General features: G+C 37.1%; 1 protein-coding gene across 3 annotated transcripts in view; it reads left to right on the plus strand.

Annotated features, from left to right (window-relative positions):
* caskin2 (CASK interacting protein 2) overlaps positions 1–27,624 on the plus strand; it is a 61,899-nt gene that overhangs the window by 18,820 nt on the left and 15,455 nt on the right. The window contains exons 4-13 of one of the 3 annotated variants that reach the window (XM_051915097.1): positions 7,138–7,235; positions 9,665–9,810; positions 11,716–11,811; positions 12,794–12,906; positions 15,201–15,309; positions 15,681–15,789; positions 16,847–16,941; positions 22,421–22,538; positions 25,183–25,353; positions 26,771–26,904. In XM_051915097.1, coding sequence (XP_051771057.1) covers positions 7,138–7,235; positions 9,665–9,810; positions 11,716–11,811; positions 12,794–12,906; positions 15,201–15,309; positions 15,681–15,789; positions 16,847–16,941; positions 22,421–22,538; positions 25,183–25,353; positions 26,771–26,904 — 1,189 coding nt within the window. Of the gene's footprint in view, positions 1–7,137; positions 7,236–9,664; positions 9,811–11,715; positions 11,812–12,793; positions 12,907–15,200; positions 15,310–15,680; positions 15,790–16,846; positions 16,942–22,420; positions 22,539–25,182; positions 25,354–26,767; positions 26,905–27,624 lie in introns of all 3 variants that reach the window. The other 2 variants (XM_051915095.1, XM_051915098.1) reach the window with 2 other exon arrangements.

Below are 27,624 nucleotides of genomic sequence, written 5' to 3' on the forward strand. Positions count from 1 at the left end.
CGTCCCATCACTACTCTTAACTATTTGAAAAAATCGTGTTTTCACTTACTCATACGCATGTCCCGAAACATCAGGTCATTCGGTACAACTGCTATTAAGCATGGAATATGTTTTAAAAACTTGGACCAAATATAAAATGTTTGATTGGCCTTTTGTTAGCTAGCTAGAAAGCTAACTAGCTAGCTAGCTAGATATCAGCCTGTTAGCATTGTTTGAAAATATTGTCATTCGGTATAACCAAATGTGTCATTCGGTAAAACCGAAATTTTGGTTAAACCGAATGACTTTTTTGGCAAAAGCAGTGTTAATTGATTTAAAAAAAACACATAATCTCATTGTTAACACTTAATAAACCTTCAAAATGAATTATATCTCCATTGTTTTTTTTTTTTTTTTTTTTTTTACACTTTTAAAATTTTTAAACTTATATGCGATATCACATGAGCAGGAGTGGGATATGGCTCTATATCAGAACAGATATATAGGGGTGAATTCAGATTGATTTGGGACACTTTTCCACAGGTATCTCAATGGCAAAAAATGTCCCAATCAACCTGAATTCACCTTACATAAATTATAATATTGTGGTGGTTCATTTTGTGAGTCATCCAAACCTGCCCCCTTTAGAGTTTAATATTTATGTAGTAAACTCTGCAAACAAGACTGAAATTTATGAATTTTTCATTTATGTTTATAACTGCTGCGGAGCAGATTGAAGCATCAGACACCGCTACACAAAAGCTTTAATCACATGTGCAAGGTTTATGTGCACCTTTGACTGATCAGAACGTTGCGTGTGTGTCCCACCTGTTTAAACACTGAAAATGTGCTGTTCTATCATGTCGACATCCTTCTTTTTTACTAGAAGGTGGTCTATGCTTTCTGACGCCATGACTAGTCAGCCCTTATTCAATTTAAATACCTTTAAAAATCTTCTTGAAAATAAATTGTTACAAAAACGTAAATAGGGGATTTCTTTTTGTTTGATAAAAAAACACTATTAATAATAATTAAAAAGCACCTGCAAAATACATGAACAAACATATGTTATTTTATTTAGCTATTGTTTTTAGTATAATCTGTGCATCATTTCCACACTCAGAGAAGAAGAAATGCATCCTCATCCGTCCCTAAAGCAGTGATGACGTTATCAAGAACTTTAATTAATTAAACCTAGACGAATGTGTTACCTGCAGGGGATCTCTGAATATTTGACTCATCCACCAATTATCATTTCCTCTGTGTAGAGTCTTCTGAGTTTACAATAATGGTCCCCTAGTAAATTAATTAGTGAAGAAAGAGAAAACGCTTGGCATTAAGCTGAGTTTAATTACTCATTACAAAATTATCTGTATACTTTTTGCCTTGTTATATTTAAATATGTGTTGTTTTTTTAAATCAATTGATGATTTATAAAAGTGGCAAAAAAGATATTACAAAAAAAATGTCTTCACTGCATTAGATTATAGCAATATAGTGTACATCGGCTGTACAAGTTTAGTCCATTTAAAAGTAAAAACAGAGTAAACTATATGACTTGAAATTGTTCACTCAGAATTTGGACAATATTATAAAATGCCTGGCATTACTTCAGTCAAGATTTTTGAACAGGAATTTGTATTGTAAGAATTAAACATATAATATGTCCTATTATTTTTCTGTTTTCTGCATGCCTCGCAGACACATATTAAAGACTCCATGTCTTGACTTGTTTGTTTGCTGAGCCTAGCTGTGGTTTTGTATGCTTTCACAGTGTGTTTGCATATGTTCTGTCCAAACATTTGTGCTGTAACACCTTTGTGCACAAACAGGAAAAAGAAAGTGCATAGATGCTTGTCCAAGAGATAAAGATGTATTTCTTCTGTCGCTTCTCTTCAATATATGACACAGACTTACATATATTGTAGATTTTCTTTAAACTAGAGCTCAGCGTTAGTCAAAAGCAACGTGACGTGGTTTGACTCGTATTCCCATGACTCTTTCCATGATTCCTTTCTGCTTTGAGCTACCATCGCTGTTTGAAATCAAAGCTTAGACTGTTAGAGAAAGCCATGGACTCAAAGCTCTGATCACTCTTAAAAATACTGGACTGTGGCTCTGGGAAATGTTGTCTGGAGATGAAACTGCTGTGCGTATACTTTGTGTGCATTTGAGATTACAACCAATGTACATTAAGGGAAGATGACATGAAAAAAGATTTGATGATAATGATTGAATTGAATGAACAGCTAGAAGCGTCAAGGTATTGTTGTCATAAATAGCTCACAGATGAAGACAAAGATATTTGCCCTTAGTAACACTTTTGTTTGGCCGACTTGAATTTGTTTGTTCACTGAATTTCTCCAGTAAAAATTCAACCACTGAATTCCTGTCAACTACTGATTCCTTGTTTCAGAAATTGTAAAGAAATTTCATTGATCATGGTTTTATTCTTGTATATGTTTTAAATCACATCAATATATGAAGTACATATAAATCTGGCACATTAAAAATATTTCATGCATTAAAATCAAAACCCTTTTTTAAATGCATGTTGTAGATCTTATTGTGAATAATTAACCTATGCATAAATGTATTTATTTATTTTTATTTTGACCTAGTAATTTTTAATCAAAATGTCTCGAATCTTCTGGTGAAACAACAGATTTCTTTCTGGATGCCAGATTTTTCCAGTCATTTAGTCTGCTTAAAACCCGCCCCTTTCTTACAATTGACTGCAAGCTCACATTCTGATCTGCCTCCATCCAATCAACAACTGATGATTAAAACCAAATCCCCACACTACATTTTTTCCTATTCGATAATTCGTTTAACGCTGATGTACATCACACTATGGAAGAAAAGATCTGCCGCTACATGTTACATAATACATTATTTATACATACTACATACTACATAATACATACTTTTAATAACAAATATCATTAAGTAAAAATATATTTTCAGTATCACCAATTAACAAATGCCCAACAGTGATGGTTAAAACACCAACATAAATAAACAATAATCTGATAACATTTTTACTGGGTGCCTGCAGTTCAGCTCAGTGTGAAACTATTTGTTCCGACAACTCTCTTAGGCTATTTGGGACAACATTCGGGGGAATAGCGTTGGTTAACGTGTTTTTTTTTGTTTTTTTTTTTGTTTTATTTTTTTATTAATGTAATTCTCATTTCTTGTTTCTGTGACTATCTAATCCCTGTATGCTTTTGTATAATGTGTGCACAGGTTCAATCTGTTGTTGAATCTGGGTGTCCCATTAGTCTTGAGAGACAAAAATGGCAGATAGTTGAAAGTGTATCTCGATGAAGTTGAGGGCCTTACATTAGCATGAGTGCTAATTTGCGCTTTCATGAGCAGCAGGGGAAGAACTGAGAAACGGGCTCCTGAGGGACCTGCAGCTGAGGTGAAGGAAAAACATTTCATTATTCATCACTGCTACTGGCGCTTCTTTCTTTCTTTCTTTCTTTCTTTCTTTCTTTCTCTCTTTCTTTCTTTCTCTTTCTTTCTTTCTTTCTTTCTTTCTTTCTTTCTTTCTTTCTTTCTTTCTCTCTTTCTTTCTCTCTTTCTTTCTTTCTAACAATAAAGTACATAATAATTTGTCAAAACCTGGCAGGATATTTTTAACACGCGTAGTAGGTTTCATAGGGTGACATACTGATGTGTAAGAGGTGTCCCTAGTGGATGTGTTTAAGAATGATGTTTAAGAAGTCTGGATCAGATAGTGTGTGTGGTTGAACCATAGACTGAACACAGCATTCTTCTGATATGTGCCATATTAATCATCAGCGTTACTCATTCTCAACATCTGTGACTGCTAAACAATAGCTGTAGGGTGCTTTTATACAATCTTTTATTTGTTAGTTTCATAAAACTCATGCCCTCATATGATTTTTACATGATGAGTCTCCGTTGAAGTTATGAGGGGTTATTTTGGTGTAAAGTCTCTTTGGGAGATGATATGTTTGAAGTTGTGCATATACTGTGTATATATATATATATGAGATAAAGGGGTTGGTTTGTCTTCTCTGCATGAAAGGGCTTGTAGGAGCACTGCACCAGTGCAATGAATGAGAAAACAGTAGAAGTAATAAAATGGGTTTAGAAAAACGTATTTTAACCAAGCGGGGAATCCTTTAAAAGTCCACATTGAATGTGAAAAGTTGGTGTTTAATGTAAAGTAACGAAGGACATAACATTCATGACATATTAGTCATCACACATAATGGGTAATTTTCAATTTAATGTTCACTCTAAAAAACACTACCATTCAAAAGTTTGGGGTCAGTAAGATTTTTGCAAAAGAAATTAATACTTTTATTCAGCAAGACATTCATAAACATAAATTAAAAAGACGTTCATACGGTTACAAAAGATTTCTTTTTCAAAGAAATGCCTTTCTTTTTTCAATAGTATTTTTCATTGAACTTTTACATTTATTTTCAAATAAACTTTCTTTTCATGAAATAATTCTGAAAAAAATGTATCAATGTTTTCAATAAACATATGACTCTGCCCTTTCAATTCAGGTTAGCGACAAGTTTTTGCATCCACATTTAGCATTATTAATCAGAATGTTAAGAGCATTTTATAATAATGTGTTATAATTGGGAAATGTATGTAGATGATAAGGAAAGACAACTTAAACTATGACATTTCTAGCTAACTTTGTTTTCTGCTTATGATGAGTGTTTGATTATTATGTACATTTTTTGTTTTTGTTTTTAGTATACTTATTTTAAGCAAAATATAAAAATGGTCTTAAAGAAAACCCTGAACGCCCATTCAGTATCTTTTCTCTGTCAGATGCCTTCTGCTATATCTAAATGTAAAAATAATAATAGCCTGATAAAACATCTGATCTTACCTTTTTAATATTCATATCCAAGTGGGCTCAACTGAAATAATTTATTTATTTTTTATAGAAAAAGTCTCTGATTCACTGCTTTGGCTCTCGGGGCCCAATATCCTCATCTTTGATGACTATTTTGACAGTTTGGGATATTTTTCTTTTACAAAGCACTACTGCTGCACTGATGGAAATTTATAACTATTCCAAAAAAGTATTGTCAGGACCTCTGCTGGGAAGGAAATATAGAGACCAGACCTTTTAGAACTTTACTTGAATACACCTGGTTTATAAGTAAACATTGTTTATAAAAAGTTCATGTGAAAAATTAGTAATAAAGTGAAGGACGAAGAAACACAGACACATTACACAGAACAATTGACAGGTCTATTCATTTGCATTTGCACTCTAAGACTAAATGCATTTTTAATGCATGCTTTGACACGGTATCAGATTGTTTTGTCCTGTCTATTGCTATGGTTAAATCACTGTCAGTCATTGCAGTTTCTGAGTCAACTGCGTATTTAAATACAGTTGTAAATCCATAAACTGCAGTTTACTGAGCAGCATGAAAAACAAAACTTTTATTCAAATTCCATGAGTTACACTCCTACACTACACTCCTGTGAAAACTCCCACTATAAAAAAGGCTGTCTACACTGCACAATGAATTGCTTATTTACATCGTGTTCACACTTTGTTGGTAATAATGCAAGGATTCGCAAATGTGGAGAGGTCTATAGTGCACAGTGAACGGCAACTCTGATTCTCATGGGAGCGTTTAAAAGCTGGTACCGAATATACCCGGTATTCGGTACTACAGACACTGCAGAATGCTGGTATAATCACATTTTTAAAATTTCAGTAGGCCTACCAACCTACCGAAGTACTGGTACTTTTTGACATTCCTAATCTAATATATAAACTTATAGTTAGTTCATAATTTATAACTTTGTAAAGTTCAATCATATATTGACGCTGAACTTCCATTTCATCAATCCATTGACTGTGCTCTGTGAGTTCTGTTAGGGCCCTTGATTCTCTAGGTGTTTTTGGCAAAATGGGGTTGTGTGACAAGTGCACTATAAAATGCATAAATGTCTCATCCATCATTAAACTCAAGTCAGAGGGATTGTGATGCTTAGTTACACTAAGGGGCTGGAAAGGAATGTCTCTAAACTGATCCTTTAAACTTTGAATAAATACTGCGCAACTTCAGTTGGAGCATCATTGAACCTGTTCACACTGACACCAAATGACAGTATAGTATAAAGCAAAAGCTAGCTGTTATTGAAAACGGGGACATTTCCTCTCGGAGACAAGTACGTCTAAAGAAATCTTGGTATTCAATTCCTGTGATACATTTTTAATACAAATTATATATTTATCTGTCTCAGACAGACATGCTTTGTTGGGATTTGTGCAGTTCCACCAGATTCAGTTTTAACCCCAGAAACAATCTTGAGTCTGCAAGGAAAGTCAGCTTAACCTAGGGAGCTAATTATACACTTATTAGCTACACTGACACATTTTAATAGCCGTTCCTAGAACTTTGCCTACTACACAACCGCATATTGTGTTCCATAGATTAGTAAATGCCAAGTACACTTGGCATCACATTTGAGAAATGATAATCCTTTAATTCAGCTCTTCCACTTATAACAATCCCTTCGATGTATCATACTGTATATCTCTAGATCTTTCTTGACTCTTGAACAGCACACTATTTATTACATGTGTTTGGTCCATAACTTATACAGTATGTACATATGGTGAAGACAGATTTATTTGGCCTAATCTGCATAGGTTGAGTTCAGTCCTTTTAAAGTATGTTAAAAAATGTTCTTTTATTAATTTTTCAGTCATCTATTCCCTCAAACACATGCATATTTTAGAAGCTGGACCATCCCCTGTCATAAAGTGACTGTGAAAGCAGAGATCTAACTGCTAATTGGGCAGTGCGCTCTAGCTGTGCCGTCAGAACTGATCACAGTGTTGTACACTCAGTTGAACTCTGTGACAAAAACTGTGCCAGACTGGCCAACATACCCTCTATCACACGAGATGGATTATTGTTCTGCTAAATGTGATGCATTTTTGTCATGTTCTGTTTGTAAAATTAATGAAGGCCTTTTCTTTCTTAAACCTCAAGAGTTGCTGCTTGGCCAAATGCTTTAATTCAACCAATAAACATATCAGTTCAGAGATCTAAGTAATTTTTCTGAACAGTTTCCAGGAGAATCTTGTGTAGTTTTCAGGACTTTTTCCTGATTTTCCTTTCTTCACAGTTTTTCAGCTCTTCATCATGCGGCTCTCACTGGCACCACTGACCTCTTGTCTCTGCTGTTGGAAGCACAGGCCACTGTGGACATTAAAGACAGTAATGGTGAGACCTTTTACCATTTTTATCCCTTGGCCAATGAGTTTTTTTACTTCACAATGTTTTGTCTCCCCCCCATATCAACATTATTAATAAAAATAATACTAATAAATGAATGGGATGGATGGATGGATGAACAACATTGAACATCATTTACAAATGAACATATATCCTAATCTCTGTTACATCTTGGTCTGTAAATGTAGTATTTTAAAAGTTTTGTATCAATTTAAAGAGATTTTGTCATTTACTCACCTTCATGTCATTCCAAACTCATACTGTGAATAGTGACCACAAATGTCCTACTTTCAATATATGGGAAAGAGCAGTTTGGACATTCTGCTAAACATCTCATTTTGTGTTCTACAGAATAAATTAGGTCATACAGGTTAGGAGCAACATGAGTCATTTGGTCAACATCTCTTTAATATACCATCAAAAATAATTGGATAAGTGTTCATAGCAAATAGTAATTTATTCACATTCTAAAGACTCCAAGACATTTAGATGCATACATGAGATTGTGTTGTGCATGAGCTGAGTATAGGAAAAACTAGGTAGTCATTATTGTTCCCTTTTTTTTTTTAAAGGGCTATATGTGAAATATTCATGTATTAATCACATTTTTATTGCCAACCAAAGTGTGAACAGCTTGCAACAAAACTTAAATAAACTAGACCTTCCTCAACTTCCTAGGTTGTCTATGAAAGCCTGTAGACAGATTTTGATGTCAAGGACTCTGGATGTTTTTGTCGGGAAAAATAAAAGGATGTGATGTTTACGCATGCTTCCTAGATGTTCTCTTTTGTTCAGTGACGCATGAAATCAATGTTTATACAATGTTCAGGATAATGCCGAAAGAGCCATTCTGTACTGTAATGTCAATGTGTCATGCAAAGAAAAGGGATTCATTCAAACTATAGTCTCATATAGCCAGATCTATATAGGCTATACTCTCAAATATACTTTATAATCAAACTATCATAACATAGTTTTAATGACTTCATCTGTCGTCATAATGCCGGTGAATTGAAGAGCTTGTGCAAACATATCCACATCACTAAGATCAGGGGTCCGTTCTTCATACCTCGCTAAATACATCTGAGATGATTTGACAGATGCTAGATCTTCTAATCATGATAACTGATCTCTGGATAATTTGGTTCTTCAAACGAATTTGTCGGATTGGATTAAAATATCTGGATTAAGTTGTCTAAGATTACTGCGCGTTCTCGTGTTCCCTGAAAAGGGCAGATGTATCGATACTTGAAACCACAATCAGCAATGCAGCGATTGGCTGGAGTCAAGACGGCAACGTAATGACATCATATATTTAAAAAAGACACCTGACGAAAACTTGGCGAATTTCTAGACATTTATAAGGAAACAGCCAAGCGAATAAAATGACAGAAGAATGACATAAATGTTATAATAGATAAACGAAATGTGCCAGTTTTTTACGTAATTACCCAGTTATTTAGGTTAGGCTATATTCGCGATTTCTAGTATTTGCACTGGCACTTTTTATTTCAATGTTGTAATTAGCAACTAATTTACCTTTGAAGCAGATTTGACAGCATTAATTAAAGTTTCTTAAGGGTCAAGATCAAGTTATCTGCATCTCCCACTCCCTTAATAGCTGTCGCGTTTCAAATTAATGCACGCACGGCATAGACTATCTGTACATCGTGTGTAAGACTCCAATAAAATTATTAGGTAATTATTCCCTCACAAATGAATCTCTCAATGAGTAAAACTGGCTGTGTCTATATTATGATATACTACACGACATTATAATATTATTTGCAAATTTATTTTTAAATCATTATTATTATTGTCCCTGGTTTATATTGGGGTACTCTTGTGGGAAAGTAGCAGTGGCTGGGACAAACTTTGAGCATCACCTCCGCTTAAAAAGATGCAATCTAATCTAATAAATAACTGTCCTGTTTACATGAAATAACTGTCCTGCCCACTGTCCTGCAGAGTTTAACTCCAACTTGCCTCAACACACCTGCCTGGTTCAGGTGTGATTAATTAGGGTTGGAACTAAACTCTGCAGTACAGTGGCCCTCCAGGAGCTGGATTGGACACCCCTGGTTTACAGTATATCGCTGAAAATGTATTTCCAACTTTTTTTTTTTTGTTTCTAAGCAAAAAAAAAAGTGAAAAAGAACTTCACTGCGAGTATATCGGGGCCTTGAATCCCGTTCAGTCTCTTGTACTTTTACGTGTGCATGAGTGCGAACATGAGAAATAAGTTGCTGGCTGCAGTTCACTTAACAGTTCGCTAGTAACAAGGGTTTCTGAATTCCACGTATAGCCCCTTTAACAGAAAAATGATTGTGCCACCAGAGAAAGGAAGCACAGCTTCTTTTCCAGTGTGAAAAAAAAACTAGAAACTGAAAATAATGATTTTCTGCTCAATGTTGTAGGAATGCGTCCATTGCACTATGCTGCCTGGCAGGGGAAGGCTGAGACTGTACTTATGCTTCTGAGAGCTGGAGCTTCTGTGAATGGGGCTTCACAAGATGGACAGATCCCTCTCCACCTGGCTGCACAATACGGACACTATGAGGTGGTATGTATCTCACTACTACAGACACTACTCCTCTACTTTTGACCATGGTTTATCATACCAAATTGGGTTTGGTTGACCGGTATGGTGGGGACTTGTACTGATGTAGTCTGGTACACTTAAACAGTTCTTTTGTTCTTTTTGGTCTGGACCACTAAAGAAAATGATACATTCAGTCCTGGTTCACTTAGCATTCACACTGTTATTTTTAACACTGAACGTAAAGCTATAAAACGAAAGGCATAAGGATAAGGCCACAACCTGATTGGACAGCTTTTATGACATATTTTGCAATGGAATTTGCTGAACGTCCAAAACTTTGCTGTGTGTTGGGCCAAATGCACTCGCTGTATGTGTGTTCATATGGTGGTATTTTTACCAGCTAAGAACTCACAGAGTAATAAAATATGTATCAAAAGTGCAAGGAATTCCTCTGTTGCACACAAGCGAAGATTTGCTGCAAAGAGATGACGGTTCCGACGCCTGTGCCAAACTGTAATGGGCAACATAGCATCTTGCGATATCATATCCTGTTTTTGGTTTGTTTAGATGTCTGTAATCTGTGTTACGTTCATATACGTTCACCCTAACCCTGAAATTGTGGGTCTTGGTCCACTTATTTGGTGCACACCATGGTTCGGATGGCAGCGTTCGCACTTATTCAAATTGAATCGCTCTCGAACTAAGCAATCACACCAGAGTTCGTTTTAATCAGACCAAACCTGCCACACACCCCAATTGATTTCCATCCAAAGAATGACTTTTTTTTTTTTTTTTTTTTTATCGTAATCATAGATGTACCCACACAATATGCCAAAATACATTTTATTACCATCACATATTATGGGTTTGCATGTGTTATATTTAGTGATGCACCCTAGGGAATTTTTTTTCAAAACACCGAAACTGAATTTAAAGGAAGGTGGAAAATAAAGTTTATTTAATAATTAATAAATAAATTAATTAATTAATTAATCAAATTTATTTTAAAAATCAACATTCAAATAAAATTGGAGTTGTATATTGTACTAAAATTCGTTGTTGAAATATAGACATTTAAATGGTGGTTATAATAGCTTGTTTTCATGACAGATTTCTCAAAACACATTAAATAATGAAGACAACAGGTTAAGTAAAAATACAATGAATATATAATATAATGCATATAGCCTGCAAAATGCTCTTCTCTAGAGTTATTTTTCTGACTAAAGAGCTATGGACATTGAATAGCTTTGGTGGGCCAAAATCACTGTCCAAAGCGGTGATGTTTCATTCAATTTAATAATAATGCAATACAAATATTTTTAGTTGCCAAAATTTTGGAATTAGGAATGTGCTGCGACTCAAACCAAAATATTGCTTTCAAGGCTGTTACAGATCTCTGGCAGCTAGATAAAAAGAATGCGTAGTGTTTTTTGTTTTCTTAATGGAAAAGAAAGAAAAATGCAAGATAAGTCGTTGCACGCTCAAGGCAAAAAAGAGGTCCCTAGCAAAGATATAACATTACTTTGTAGGTCCAGGGCTTTGTTTCAAAACAATACATTTTTTTTAGTTAACCTAGCTGTGTATGTGATACCTCTCAGAACCAGGTTAGATTGACCAGTTATTTGGCTTGAAATGCAGAGTATTGCCTTTCTAAATGTCCTACCCTTTCTCACAAAACATGTCACAGGATATACTGTGTGCCATATAACGTAATAGTTTACAAAGAGTCAACTGTATTTCTCTGGCCTTACCCTCGTAGTCCTTGACCTTTTTAGATGTTATTTCAGCTTTTCATAAATGTGTAGACTAAAACCGACACGGCTTTTGACATTGTCTTCTATTGTGTAATCCCAGAAACCTTATGCAGCCAGACACAGCTCCTCTGACCTTTCACTGTATCTCTGTTTCTGTGTGTTTCCTCAGTCTGAAATGCTACTACAACACCAGTCCAACCCCTGTACTGTCAACAAGGTGAAGAAGACCCCTCTGGACCTGGCCTGTGAGTTTGGCAGGCTTAAGGTGAGCCAGGAGGTGGTTTTGACAGTATTGCACTCAATAATAATAATAATAACAAACATCTGTTGTGACCTTGTAACTTGGCCTTCCACTATACCACCTCAGTGGGATTAATATGTGTTCGAATTGTGCTATTCAGGAAGACTCAAAAATAATTTAAATAATTATGCGCTTATGCATCAGCTGTAATTTTAGTTTAATATTGATATTTATGTAATTTAAGAATGTGTGGGCAAAATAGTTAGATTTCACCAGACCTTGATTTCATGGGTGCAGTGGAATTGTTCAGCTATTGGTATTTCTGCATCAATATAGTTAGGGCTTATCCAATTTAAAATAGCTGTGCCCTTTATAACATCTATCGTAGTTATCCCAGTCTCAGTGTAAGCTTATAGCGCTGAATCTATTTCCACACTGCATTCTCAAATATAATTATAAGCAGAAGTTCATGACATAACAAAGCTTGAATGAGGTCTTGTTTATTTTGGCGAAGACTGTATTACGTGCGCATTCAGTGGCAAAGAATATGAGTAAGCTCATACAAACTGCCTGAGATGGCTTTCCTGATGACAGATTTCTAAAGCAGTCTTGTTGAGAGATCTTTAATTCACCTTAAACTAGATTTGCCAGGGTGAACTATTTCTATTTAATCTTTCGCCCAAGTCATTTGGAATTATAGAATGCAAATGCTGCAGAGTCGGGCTGATGGAATGAGTCTAATTTAGCAGCACACCAGCGAGTCAGTTGCTGGGCTGCAGGAGGATTCTGCCCCAGCTGGAAACTGAATTCCATTTGACAGATTCTCAATGCCAGGGAGTACAAAGTCATATTCCTGGGCTGACAACTCAGGCTGGTTGCTTTACTGTATTTTAAATTGGCAGTGACATTGTGTTTGGACCTAAGTAGGCAAAACTGGAGCACTCTTTGGCTGAAAGTGCACTAGTTTTGGATCACTTTCTCACTGTTTCTTAATTCTTTCCCTCAGGTGACCCAGCTGTTGTTAAACAGTAACATGGTGGTAGCTCTCTTAGAAGGGAACGGCAGGGATAACACCCCCCTGCATCTTGCTGCCCGCAACGGCCATAAGGACATTATCAGGTCCGCTTTTCACTAACCTTTTGTATCCTGTTATGTTTTCCTAAATCTTCCTTTCAGTCTACTTAATCTGCTTGTGTGCTCAAACTGTTGTCACTGTTTCAGAGGAGAGGTGAAAAAACCTAGTGAGCTGCCTACTACCTACATAGGTAGCCATGGAACCTTACAAGTGAATGATTTGGAGTGCTTTACATAGGCAGCAAGTCCCTGCTCCACACAAATAGCAGTGAGACTTGACTTGCAATTGGTTTCAATGGAGTTTGAGCTCATGGCTCAAACATTTGGTAAAATGGTCATTTTTTTTTAAATTACACCAGTTTTAATCAATTTTAGTTATTCTAGATAATTTGTATCAATTATTTTCAATTGAATGGAAAAGTTTATGGTCAATGTTTTCTATTGTTTATTTTTGATGAGCATTTCTATTCCAATCCTCCATCTTGGATTTATTTGACTTTTCTTTTTAGCATTTTCAGATTGAAAACAGGAAAAAAAATTGAATTTGTGAAGTACTCTGTCTGTCTATCTATCTATCTATCTATCTATCTATCTATCTCTCTATCTCTCTATCTCTCTATATCTACATTTACACACTATTGTGTGTAAATGTAGTAGTACACTATCACTGGATTCACCCAAAATATAATTTGTTAAACAAATCTTACTGCAATACATATTAGGATTGCATTCTTCACAGAGAATACATGCAGTGGCGTCATAGAATTTGGCCAAAATCGAGAAGGCATCATAAATAATTTATCTACATTTTGATATGTCTGTCGCATCTGGACAGCGACCTTAAAATTCAACCTCTATAGGCAGTCAGTTGCAATAAGAGAGTGAGGGAGGTTGTCTGTCTTTTTTGCAACATAGTGTCTTGTCAAGCCGGCAGTCAGGCAGAATTTGGCTGGACGCCTTGTTGACATGTTTGTCGAGCAAGTGAGGTGAAGAGAAGAGGGTGTGGAATGAGTGTAATGTGCGTAGTGCATTTGTTGGTGTGTGCATGTGTTGACCTGGGCTGCTCTCCCCTCTGAGTGTAATGAGAGGGCTGTGACTGCGCTGTGATGGTAACATGCATAGGAATGAGCCCGAATAGGGTTACACCAGCCAGTCAGCTGCTCAACATGCTCCTCTAGCAGTAACCATATATGAAAGTTCAAGCTTCAGCTCTCCCCTCCACTGCCTTTCTGGAATGCTGGAACTTGTAAACATGGGAAAGATGGACAGTGGGAACAGGAGGCCGCTCTACACTTCTTATTCTAAAGCATTCATTTGCTTGACCTTTATAAAAACAGAATGAATTTATACCAAACAAGTTATTTCTTGATGTGTTCAATCAAGAAATCAATCAAAACTCTTTTATTATCATTACCATGTTAACTATTGACTGATAGTTCAACCAAAAATGACCATTCTGTCATCATTTACTCATTCTCATGCTGTTCCAAACCTGTATGACTTACTTTCTTCAGTGGGACACAAAAGAAGTTAAAAATAATATATTGGCTGCTCTTTTCCATACAGTATAATGGAAGTTAAAGAGGCCTCCAAGATTACCAAAAAGTTCAACAAAATTGGTCCATATATCCATACAACATATGCACTATGTTCCAAATCGTTATTTACTGAAAATTTCTGAAAAGCTCTGAAATGGACTACAAAAATGTGTCAGAAGCGTACACAAATAGGTTCTCGAGATGTCAGTGCATTAGTCAACAATCTTGTGTATTTAGAACAAAATGAATATAAGTAAATGATGACAGAATTGTGAAAACTTTTGGTGACCTCTTTTAAAGAGGGAAGGCAAGCCTTTAATTCATTCAGTTGGCTGAATTAATCAATTACAGCTAAATGGAAAATGGAGACTGTACTGCTGCGTTGGATACTGAATCCTGAAGAGACACTCAGAATGTAAAATTGATTGATGATGCTGAGGCTGTTTTTGTTACTCAAAGGCTTTAAATTGCCATGACTTTTGACCCCTTGCTGGTGGTCTTGAACTTACTATCATTGTGTGGTTTCAATTCTGCCCACTCACTATGCAGTTTTTGGAGTTGATTTTGGTTTTGTATTGTTGGAGGCATAACAGAAAAATTTCTACATGGTTTTGCTAGTTTTTTGCTATTTTTCTACAGCCTGTTTCTTCTCACATATTAAAATAATTTAAACCGAAATCAATATTTCATATCAATTTGTTAATTGATAACTGTACCATTTATTAAAGATATGAATGATTTTGTTCGTGTCTTGTGGACAGGATGGCTCATGTGTCGCTTTGGTCTATCACTCATTTTTAGACTGCTGCTAAAAGCTGGGATTGACATAAACAGAACCACTAAATCCGGAACGGCTCTGCACGAGGCTGCCCTCTACGGGAAAACAGAAGTAGTAAAATTATTGCTCGATGTAAGTAGATACATACAGAATAGTAGGAACAGTGTTGATTTACCATCTGCATATTTTCAAGATGCTCTGTGGCAATACATGATTTATTTCTAACAGAGTTTAAAATGAACTTATGTCAGATTTATTATTAAGAAAAAATACTGTGAATTGTACTGTGAATTTTAGTGTCTTTTCCAGAGTAAAGTGCATCTGTCATATCAGAGCACACACATACATACACACATATATATATATATATATATATATATATATATATATATATATATATAAATATAATATGATATATCATTTTGTATTTCTGTTTGTATACAAAGTTTTTTTTTTTTCTTTTTCTTTACTGAACTAATACTCATTTACTATGTTTCACCTAGGCTGGGATTGATGTGAACATCCGCAACACCTACAATCAAACAGCCCTGGACATTGTGAACCAGTTCACCACTTCACATGCCAGCAAAGAAATCAAACAACTCCTTAGAGGTGACTCAGAAATTCAAACCTCCTGTCAAGTCAAGTCACCTTTATTTATATAGGGCTTTATACAATACAGATTGTTTCAAAGCAGCTTTACAGTGATAACAGGAAAATGATTCAATGATGCAAACAGCTGAAGTCAGTTCAGTGTTGATTCAGTTCCATTATAAAGATCATCAATTATTAAATTAGTTCATTTCATCTATAAAGTAGTTTTGCAGAAAACAGTGTCATCGTCCAGCTCAGTTCAGTTATCATCCAATAGTGGCAGTGCAGTCAAATCAATAATACTGTTGAATATTGTTGAATGTCTTTCTTTCCTTTCCTTTCCTTTCCTTTCCTTTCCTTTCCTTTCCTTTCCTTTCCTTTCCTTTCCTTCCTTTCCTTTCCTTTCCTTTCCCTTCCGCTCTCTCTTCCTACTATATTATGTACCTTATATTATTTAATGCCAGGCCTTTGATCATTGTTACCTTTGACTGGATGTAGACAATAGTTGTCTAGAGTGAGTTTTGTGTTGTGTGTGTGTTTCTGGGAATCTGCTTTCATAGCTTTTGTTATAAAGCTTATAGAGTTGCATAACATTACTGTCCTGGGGCATAACAATGGCAGCCATGCCTGGAGATTTAGGTAAAAGTTTTGTTTACGTGTATGCATGTGTGTCTAGGCGTATATATCTGGATGCGTTTAGTAGCTGCACCCTTCTACTGTCCCTCCTGTAATCCAGCAGCTTGTTGTCTTTGAAGTGCATGCTTTGATACGAGCACTAAAACAGCTGAAGGAGCTGTGTTTGAAGATGAAGGGTGTTTAGAATCCCTGTTTTGAGCTCAGCTCCTCATTAAATTTTCAGATGTGCTAAGTGCTTCAGAGTATTTAAATACTACATTACTCCTCTTTAAATTCTGCCTATTACACTTCTTTATTGGAACAAACCCCAGTTTTTTTTCAGGTTGTAGTTTTGTGTACCTCTGTGGAGGACTTGTTGAATATTTTCAAGGCAAACTGTTTTTCTGTCTCTCTCATTCTCACTCATTCATGCATTCATTGTCCTGGGTTGTGACATTAGACGCCAGTGGAGCATTGCAGGTGAGAGCTTTAAAGGACTACTGGAATCTCCATGACCCCACTGCACTCAACATCCGGGCAGGAGATATAATCATGGTAGGCTTAAAAGAAATTACTTTAAGCAAACATCCCACTATTTCTCACAAGAGGTGTCCTAATTTAATACTGTATAATGTGCGTTATGCAATAGGCCTATATAATTGGCAATGTGCTTGAGCATTGCCTTGATCTGCATTCTTACCAAATAACTGTATTCTGATGAATCTCAGAAACATCACAACCCAAAACAACAAAGTTTAGTCTAGTGGAAGAAACAGTAAAGCTGAAAGCATTTTTTTTTTTTGAACTCTTTAAATATGCACTAAGATGCAAGACAACACACAGCATTGCATATCATATTTCCAACTGATATAAGCATGTCCTGCACATAAGACATAGCAGTAACGTGAACAAATGAGGACGGTAATTTGATGTTCCCTACAGAGAATACTTTAGCATGCTGCAACAGGTTCTCGCCAATCAACCTTTGATGTCTGACTCAAATAAACCATAGCTTGTTGTTTATGCTATAGTAGTGTGTGTTCAGCCTAGTTCCCCTTCATAACAGCATGCTTCACCACCACTAAAAGGCTTGTGTTCAGTGCGTGTACTCTAGAGTGCAGCCCGAGGCTCAGTGCCACACGTATGCTATGTCACTGTTCACACCTTGTCTGTCTATATAGCTTCAGGCATCCATTTCTGCTAGCATAAAAGGCTGCTGTGCTTTTGTGGCAGTGAGACATAAGAGACTTTTAGGTTTTTTTCTAAAAGCTAGCAATGAAAGATATTTCCTTTACAGTAATATTAGGACATTAGGGAGTTGAATTAGAGGTTAATTAACATATCTCAATGATTAATACAATAAGAGGTAAAATGTGAACTGTTATTCACCTTTAGGAGACAGATGAAACAAAGCACTGTGGGGAGAGTTCATTAAACAGCATGTTTTATTTCCAGAATGTATTTCAGCACAAAAATGTCTCTGGTTACAAATGTAAGCTTGGTTCCCTGAGAAGGGGAACAAGACACTGCGTCCTAGGATGCTAATAGGGAATGCCTCAGCATGACCGGTGTCTGAAGTGGTAAAATGCAACAATTGTATTGGCTGGCGACAGCCTATGTTGTCACTACTAGTGCGGCCGTGAGGTATAAAAAAAAAAAAAGGTGCCTAGAGAACTTGTCATCCACTTCGTCTGAAAGGACCATGCAGGCAGCCCAAAAGCATGGCAATGAGATGCGGTGTCTCGTTCCCTTTCTCAGGGAACCAAGGTTACATTTGTAACCCGAGACTTTCCCTTTCAAATGGGAACTCGCACTGTGTCCTAGGCTACTAATGGGGAACAAATGCCCACTTCACCATGCTGAGGGGAATGCATGCCATATTGGCTGTGACTAAGCACAAGAGAAAATACTCAAATGGCCTGACTGCTAGAGTTAAATTCAGCAAAGGTACACACCAATAATTCGGTGACATTACTCCCTATGGCCACTGCCCAAGCTGCATGCCTCAATGAAGTAGTACAATCTTACCATTCACCTCTCAAGGTCAAACGGAAGGACTTCACATGGGGCAGAGCTCAACAGCTTAGAATCATTTACTTAAGCAAAAAATTCCATTAAGGGAATACAGCCAGGGACAAAAAAAAAAAAAAGGACCCTGGCCTGTCAGTTCAGGGGGACCTAGCATCAACCCCTAGAATCGCCAGGGAGTATCACTTCATTCTATCTTGACCCTGTTAGCCTACAACCTGTCTGTTTAACAGAGTCTCTATACTTAGCCCTCTATCTGAGGCCTCCAATAAGAAGGTATTGCATAACGGCAATAATCACAACTCATTGGATTCCAAAGACGGCGTCCTGGGGAGCAAGACTCAACATGATCCTCCAAGCGAGGGGAGTGACATTGCTTAACCAGAAAGGGGTCTCCAGGACCTACAGAGTGTAAAAATAGCTCTGGGGAAGTTAAGTAATCTGCCTAGTGACCCTCAATAGTCACTTTTCCACTGTCGGGCTAGTGCGGGCCAGGGCTAACAACGTGCCGTGCTGGGCCAATAGCCTCGAACCTCAAGCACCGAAAAATCAAGTTGCATTTCCACTGTTGGGCCAGTAGCCCCACAGCACTTCCCTAAAACCTGCAATTAACACGCTTCCACAGAACAATGTCACAGGACCTCACCATTTTACCAGCTGACTGAAAACTAGCAAGAATGCAAAATGAGCATGACTGAAGCAAACGTTTGGTCTTTACTTAAAGACTTAAGATTCCAACATCAATATCTGACCAATGTTTTTCAATAAAAATGTTACAGTAACAGTAATTTATTAATTTGTGTCAGGAGTGCACATCATGCTGAATCAATCAAACTGTTTTACCATTTCACATAAAAAGAGAACACCAACCTATTCGGTTGCACCTGCTTACATTTATCACAAGAATGCGCAAAACAACTCTATTAAGGCTTTTAAGTCTAAAGGCTCACAAATTTAGAAAAATATTGATAAAATATCATGTTTACTTCACATTTCTGAGCATTTCTATTAATTTTCCTCGAAATTATACGATGATTGCAATCAAAGGAGGTTTGAGCGATCTCTCCGTCTCTCTATACTGTTATCCTTTCAGCCAGAGCAACAGAGGGAGCTCATGAGAAGAAAACAGGAGTTATGAGTTATACGAGTTAACCGGAGTGTGTGACATGTATGCGGATGCATTAGTCTGGTATCAACAAAGGCACAGGGAAGAAACAGACAAAATATTAAACCAAATAAATACATGATTATAATCATACATGAGTTGACACCATTACTCAAGTAGTTTCTGGTATTTTCCATAAACGTGTGTATTTATTATCGCAATAATTTGCATAAGTAGCCTTAAGCATCGCAAATAAATATATTTCTGCCTCATACGGTGATCAGAATCCCCATCAGATTGCAAGGAAGTTATTTCAAACACTTACTGGTGTCTGAAAGTGAGTTTTGAGCTGAAAAGTGTTTAAAATGTCTTGAATGTTTAAGTTAGCTGTTAGCCTGATATAATAACATGGGAAATGAGCAGCGTGTTGACCGTCTCCTGACTCAGGTAAACTCCATCTCTGTTCATGTCCACTCCTCAAGCCCCAGTTGGCCTGCTTTGGACCAAGGTATTCGGCGGGCCTAAAAACCCTGGCCGTTGGCCCCAATGAGGCCCGATCAAGCCTCGGAAGTGGCGGTGGAAATGCGACTGGCCCTGGCACGCACTAGCACACTCGCTTTTGGCCCGACAGTAGAAACGCGGCTAATGAGGGAAGTACCTATAGCTCTACTAAAGCAAGTCAATCAAGGAGGTTCACAAAGAATCCTTCAACCTGATACTACTTTGCTTATAAAGAGGCCATAGGAAGGCCTAATGTAATCTAGCCAAAGTACTCTGCATACAATCTGCATACAATCTGGAACCAGTTATGAAGGAGGCTCCTGAAGAGCCTTACAACCTGATACTGATCTGCAGAGTTCTAGGGAGCAGAGTACTTAACACATAACCAGTTGATGGAAGTACTTCAACCAGCTCAACCTAAATGTGCTTGTCAAGGAGGCCCAAAGAGGGCCAACAACTCAATAGTGAATCTAATCTCTAGCAGAGAACAGAAAAGACAAAGCTCCTTACCTGTCTCTGTAGATAGTTTTGTGAATGCATCCTACCCAGCACATTCCAGCTTCATTGAAGAGTCAAAGGCGTTCCACCCAAAAGCATGTCCAACATCTGTAGCACGAGTGTGCTCCTCACTCATGCACAAAGCACACCAGATGCACATTCTTCCTGAAAACGCTTGGCAAAGTGTTTCTTCATGATATTGACGTTCACACGTACGCCAACATTCCCTGAAGATGAAGGATGTCATGTTCTCTAGGCGGCCTTTTTATACACTAGTAGTGATGTCAAAAGGCTGTTGCCGGCCAATACTATTGTCACGTTTTAACACGTGCTTCAGACACCGGTCATGCTGAGGCATTCCCCATTAGCGTCCTAGAACGCAGTGCGAGTTCCCATTTACTAATCGCCAACATTTGAGTTTACCCAGACACTAAAATGCTGAAATAGCACTTAGCCTTGAGTATTTGTCATTCTTTTCCTCACAAACATGTCCCCATTTTATATAAATGATTTATTATTAAATTATCTAGTAAATTGCACCTTTTCACAAAACTGGTGTAAATAGCACTGTGCTATTGCTCACTGCAAAAGAAGGTGGTAAATTGAATTCCAAATAAATGTTTCTGTAAGAAACTTTTTGCTCTTGGCAGTAGTTATTCATCAAATTATGATAAAATGATTGCTAAAAGTTATTTATAGCTTTTTATGGCGCTCAGTAATACTTAGGTATATTAAAATTAACAATAACAACACTGCAATTGACCGATTCAAATGATTGTTTTCAGTGAAGTAGGATAATATAATTATTTCAACCCAAATCAATATTGCATGTCCATGTGTTTATTTATTCTGCTTCACGTTGGGCATTCAATCATATCAGGGGCATGTTTGTGCCATTACCTGATTTGCACATTTCTTTTATTGAATCGACTTCTAAAAAACTCAGACAGCCGCTGCATGTAAACAGCAAATTTATTCTTAGTATCTATTTCCAGGCCCACTTGAAACACAATTTCATGTCAGTCAAATGCACTGACTTTCATTCCTACACAGGTCCTCTCTGCCATGTGTGGAATGTCAACTGACTTAATTTACCGCATTGTTCGGCCAAATGAGGAAACGATCACAGACTTGACCATGAGGTTAGGAAAAAAGGTTAGAAGATTATTTAAAACTAGATGACACAAAGGTCATTTAGCTTTGAATAGTGAAGGGTACACAGAGGACAATAATTAAATCATAAATTATTTAAAATGACTACACACAAAAATAAAAGTAAAAAAGTCTAAATAGCTCAAATTCTCTAAAAAGGGTTTAAGAAGACTGTTATGAATTTTATAAAATGTGCAAGCATTCTAACACCGTGTCCTAGATTCCACCGACAAGCAATTTGTCTGTCCACACCAGAAACAATGCGACTGAACACTCACAACGAAATGGATATGAACATAATCAAATTCATAAATATTTCACTATTTTAACATTATTAACATTACATACTGAGTAACTGAAACAGTCTTTGTCATAGAATACACTTGCCTTTTCACATTGAGTTCACAGTTTAAACCTTTAAATAATCCTTTAATTTATTTTCAAGATCTGAGGTGAATTATCCGTTGTCGCTTTCAGTGTGGCTATAAAGGTAATGCGAAATGATATTTAAACTCCCTTTAGATGCTTTTAATATTAAATAAAGCACATAAACAGTCATATTTTGTATGTTGTTGTTCCAGTCGCGATGGCACGGAAATAGAAATGTATCACTGTTGCAGCTGGTTAGGACAAAAACGGCGATTAACATGGAAAATATTCCTTTTATCGTGTATCGTGGTGCGTCTGGTTAGGACACAATGTAAGAACTGTTGGTCCAGAATATCCTGTGATCTTATTGGTCTGTTCCAGGTCTTAGAACAGCACATGGATGGACGTTGGAAAGGTCACATCCATGACAGTCAGAGAGGCACTGACCGTGTAGGATTCTTCCCGCCCTCCATCGTAGAGGTCATTAGCCGCAGATCAGGTATATTTGATAAATCTATGTTTTTTGTTCAACATACTCAAGCATTTATTTGTTCACTTCAAAAATATAGTCCATTGTCAAATGTATGATAACCTATCTACTTGGCGACACTTCCCACCAAAGATAAAGCCAGTTACTGTATTTTTTTTTTTTTCCACTAGGGATGTTTTCTGTTTCAATAAAAAGTTTTTCATTCTGAATTATATTATCAGCATAACATTTTGAGTGCAAATTTGACTTAAAAAAAAAACCCTGTCGCTTTAAAGAAAGCAGCATACGTTTTTGACTTAGAAGTAGTGCCGAATTATTTTTAATAACATTTATTTTTTTAATCTTTCGTAATCCTGCAACTTTTTCTTTATTTTCAGGTTTAAAATAGAAATTGAATCCCAGATTTAAATGTGCTCTGACATTTGTATCCCACAGTATGCATATCAAAATAATGCATACTGAACTAGTGCAGTTCTCATAAATTCTTGTATAGACATGTGGACATGTAGTCCATTGATAAAGGCACACGCAGACACACACTCTAATGGGATTAACAGGAACATATTGGGGGCAGGCGGATCAGCTTTAGAGCCCTGTGCCTCCATGAAAAGGGGAGCCAGCCTAAGATTGCTAGGGCCTGAGCAGAAAATCTTTCCCTGAAATGAGACTGGTATTTTTTTCTGTGTGTGAGAGTGAGCGCAGCGGCAGACTCAGCATTCTGTCATGTCACAGCGTCAACATCCTGCTGCTCGCACAAAATTAGCCTCCGTTCTAAGCTCCTGCTTCAATACTGCTGAAGAGGACATGATGGAGGCAAAACAGCCAGATTAAGACCCAACCACTTATCTAATTGTGCTGGGGTGTTTCACCCGCCCGTTTTATCTTATCAGGATGCTAAAACCTCCCCAGGTCCATGTTAAGTTTTTGAAATGGACGTAAGGACAGAAAACAAACTTTTGTCTTTCATGTTAAAAGGATAGTTGTCACAAAAATGAAAATTCTGTCATTCCAAACCTGTATGACTTTCTTATTCTGTGGAATGCAAAATATATTTTGTCTCTTTTTTTCTATACAATGAAAGTTCAATGTTGTTTTAGAACCAATTATATATTTATTGTATGAAGAAAAACAGTCTGACATGGAACAACATGAGGATGAGTAAATGATGACCGAATTTTCATTTCTGGGTGAACAATTCCTTTAAAAATGTCATTTTATTTTTTTCACTTTTATTTTATTATTTGTTTAATAAATAATAAAATTATTATTTACACTGCTGTTTAAAAGCTTGGGGTTGAGCAGATTTTTTTTAGAAATGTTTTTTAAAGATGTCTTACCAAGGCTACATTTATTTGATCAAAAATACAGTAAAATTGTAAAATAATTATTTATTAAACAGTATTAATTTAAAATAACTGTTTTTTGTTTTAATATATTTTAAAATATAATTTATTCCTGTGATGGCAAAGCTGAAATTTTTAGCACCATTACTCCAGTCTTCAGTGTCACATGATCCTTCAGAAATTATTCTAATCTGCTGATTTGGTGTTCAAGAAAAATTTCTTATAATTATCAATGTTGAAAACAGTTGTGCTTTAATTTAAAGGGATAATTCACCCAAAAATGAAAATTATCTCATGATTTACTCACCCTCAAGCCATCCTAAGTATATATGACTATCTTCTTTCAGACGAACACAATCAGATAAAAATTTCCTTAGTCCTCCAAGGTTTATAATGGTGGTGAATGGGGGGGGAATATGGATAAGAAAAATATCCATATTTAAAACTTTATAAATTCAAATAACTAGCTTCCGGAGGATGACCATACGCAGAATGTGCAAGTTGACTTGCGGCGGAAGAGTATCCTTTGACCTGACGCACAACGTAATGACGAACGCGGAGGCGCAGAGGATAGAGCAAAATAAATCACCAGTCACAGATTATAAATCTAAAACGATAATTTTTAAAGAGAAATTTTGGAGGATTTTAATATAAGAGAAGAGGAGCTTAAATTTGTTGCACAGCGTTTTTTGTGTGAACCGTGAGAGGCGTCTAAGCTTACAATACTGTGTCATACATCGCATCACAGGATTACTCATTTGGCGCAAGTCAACTTGCGCATTCTGTGTACGGTCGTCCGCCGGAAGCTAGTTATTTAAATTTCTAAAGTTTTAAATATGGATCTTTTTCTTACAAAAACGCATCGCTTCGCTTCAGAAGGCCTTTATTAACCCACGGGAGTCGTATTTTTTTTTTTTTTTTTTTTTTTTTTTTTTTTTATGGATGGATGCAATATTTTTTACTTCAAAACGTGCCCCCCCCATTCACTGCCATTATAAACCTTGGAGGACTAGGCATATTTTTAAATATATCTCTGATTATGTTCGTCTGAAAGAAGATAGTCATATACACCTAGGATGGCTTGAGGGTGAGTAAATCATGGGATAATTTTCATTTTTGGGTGAACTATCCCTTTAATGCATCCTTGCTGCATAAAATTCATTTAAAAGAATGTACTGACCCCAAACTTTCATAAACTACCTTTAGTTTATATCATTTAAAGCATGTCTCTAATGAAATCATCTTTCTTAAGGATGATGTTTCATTTGTATCCATGGTGCCTCATTTGTGTTTCAATGTTGTGTCCATAGGGGGCGTTCTCTCCCGGCAGGCCTCACTGCCCATCCAGAGACATCACATTCTGTCCCGTGCCCTGCCCTCACACAGTTCTCATCACACCTCTCACACTGACGACTCCTACACCTTATACTCATCCACCCGTCCTGTACTGACTCACCACAACGGGCTGGATCAGCACTCAGGTAGCGTGAGAATTAGACTCTTAGGGATAAATTCAAGAATACACGCCTGCAAACTGATAATCTCACCTCAAGAGCCCATTCAAGCATCTTTGAGAGCAAAAAAGTCCTCCATTCCTGATCATGCGAACAACATATAAACTCACTTTAACCCAAATTTTCCAAACTCATGTGATTCCTAGTGTAAAGCTTATTTTGATCAGCACTGAGCCCTAAATGCCGTAACACACCAAGCTGACGTTTGGCTGTCGGCCAAAGTTGGGGCATCGTTGAGCTTGTGTCAGCTCACTTTTTGTGGTGTGTTCTGCACCGTTGCCTGACGGCACTAGTCGGATCCCATCGGCGGCTTTTTGGCCATTTGAGCATGTTGAATCGGTGTCAGGCAGTCAGTGAGACGGTCACTCTGATTGGCTTTTCAGCTTGGCGAACCACTATATGAGAAGAAAAGTAAAAGCGAGCAAACAAAAAAGTTAAGAAGACACACACTGAAGATTGTTTTAATTCTTACTTCATCTTACCTAAGAAATTCCAATATGCAAATATTTTCATAATGACATGGTCGTCTGTAATGAAGAAAGTAATCAACATGATTCATATTCGAAATGGAAAGCAAGTGCTACTTTTGTATAATCCGCAGTCCTAGTGTCTGTTTCTCCCATTGAATAACGAATATAGGCTGCTACCACCAGTTGAAAGAAAGTTATTTCCTCTCACACAGGCGCAGAACGTACAGTATGTGCTAGTTGGCCATTGGCTGTAGTCTTTGTGCTGTTCAAGCAAAAACTTTTAACGCGACATAAAGAGACAACACAGTCTGCTTTTGTCGCTGCTAGTTCTTTGATGTCAGTTTAGTGTGACACGGCCGTAAGATTCCCAAAGTTTCCCCCTTTGGCCCTTTAAAGTGTTTGTGTTTGCTAGGTGTGCTTCCTGACAGTCCCAGTGCCTTGTGTAAGCCAGCTAGTCCCAAAGAACCAGAGGATATTTGGGTCCTCAGGACCTCTCTCAATGGTAAGAGTTGTGCGTTTCCCCAGGCCCTTGTTCATCATGTTTTCTCCTCCTTACGTCCATCCGCTGGTCCTAAAGCCTGCACACCAGGGTCTTTCATGTCAAGTTGAAGTTTTCCCAGCTGTTTCACAGGGTTCCTGTTCCCTTAGGCTATATTTGTCCTATGTTTGTCAGCCTACTATCAGCTTGCCATTCACGTTCCTTAATTTGCACTAGTCCTCCTCAACTTTCCCTTGTGCTCCTCAACGTTCCCCTTGTCTAGAGAGACCTTGCTGGAGTTCAGAGGTTACAGTGCAAAAAATCTTTCCCCCATTGTGTTTCTTATGGGACAATATTTCACCATATTTCAGCATAATATTTTTTTTATGGGACAATATTTTCTTTGTCCTATCTTTGTTCCTCTTTCTTTCAGCAGGAGACAGGAACAGTGTGGGGAGCGCAGGCAGCATGGGCAGCAGTCGCAGTGCTGGCAGTGGACAGAGCACTGAGGGAAACTTTCCACACAATGGCCCCCATCAGTCACCTTCTGCTGTCCAGGACACCTCCAAGGTGGGCTTCAGTCTCTCACACATCCAGTGTTTCCTTTAAGCCAGGGCTGGGCAACTCTGGCCCTCGAGATCTACTTTCCTGTAGAGTTTATCTCAAACCCACATTGCGCAAACTCATCTGCCTGTAGCTTTCTGAAATTGAATAGCTACTTCCCTACAATATAGTATTTGAAAAACAGTAGGCGAAAAGTCCACCGAAATTTTGGACACAGTATAGTAATTCTGAAGGTGTGTTTGATTAGGGTTGGAGCTAAACTCTGCATGAAAGTGGATCTCGAGGGCTGCGGTTGCCCACCCCTGCTTTAAGCTGGAGATTTTGTGATTATTTCTGCATGTCGATTGATTTTCATTAGGGAACTGAAGCTGTGAGAAAACTTGTGTGGAGAAATATGCAGCACTGATTATTCTCGAGATAGGAACCCCATCACAGTACATAGATTTCATGGTTCACCAAAGAGAAAAAATAATTACTGTTATATATAGAAGCCAACAGAAGCCATTTTTGTTGTGCGCTCAATATCTTATTTTTCTTGTAATCTTGACAAAACAAGTTATTTTGAGTTTTTCTTGAGTTTTCTTGAAAAAGCAAGTCAGACAAACTGTTCTTACCAGTATCAAATAACTTATCCTGTTGTTGTTGTTATTAGCCTAAATATTTGTAATATACTACATATATAGAATAAACAAATAATAATACAGAAAGAAAGAAATGAATGATTCT

The sequence above is a fragment of the Ctenopharyngodon idella genome, chromosome 12 (assembly GCF_019924925.1).
Source record: "Ctenopharyngodon idella isolate HZGC_01 chromosome 12, HZGC01, whole genome shotgun sequence".
In the NCBI taxonomy this organism is placed as follows: domain Eukaryota; kingdom Metazoa; phylum Chordata; class Actinopteri; order Cypriniformes; family Xenocyprididae; genus Ctenopharyngodon; species Ctenopharyngodon idella.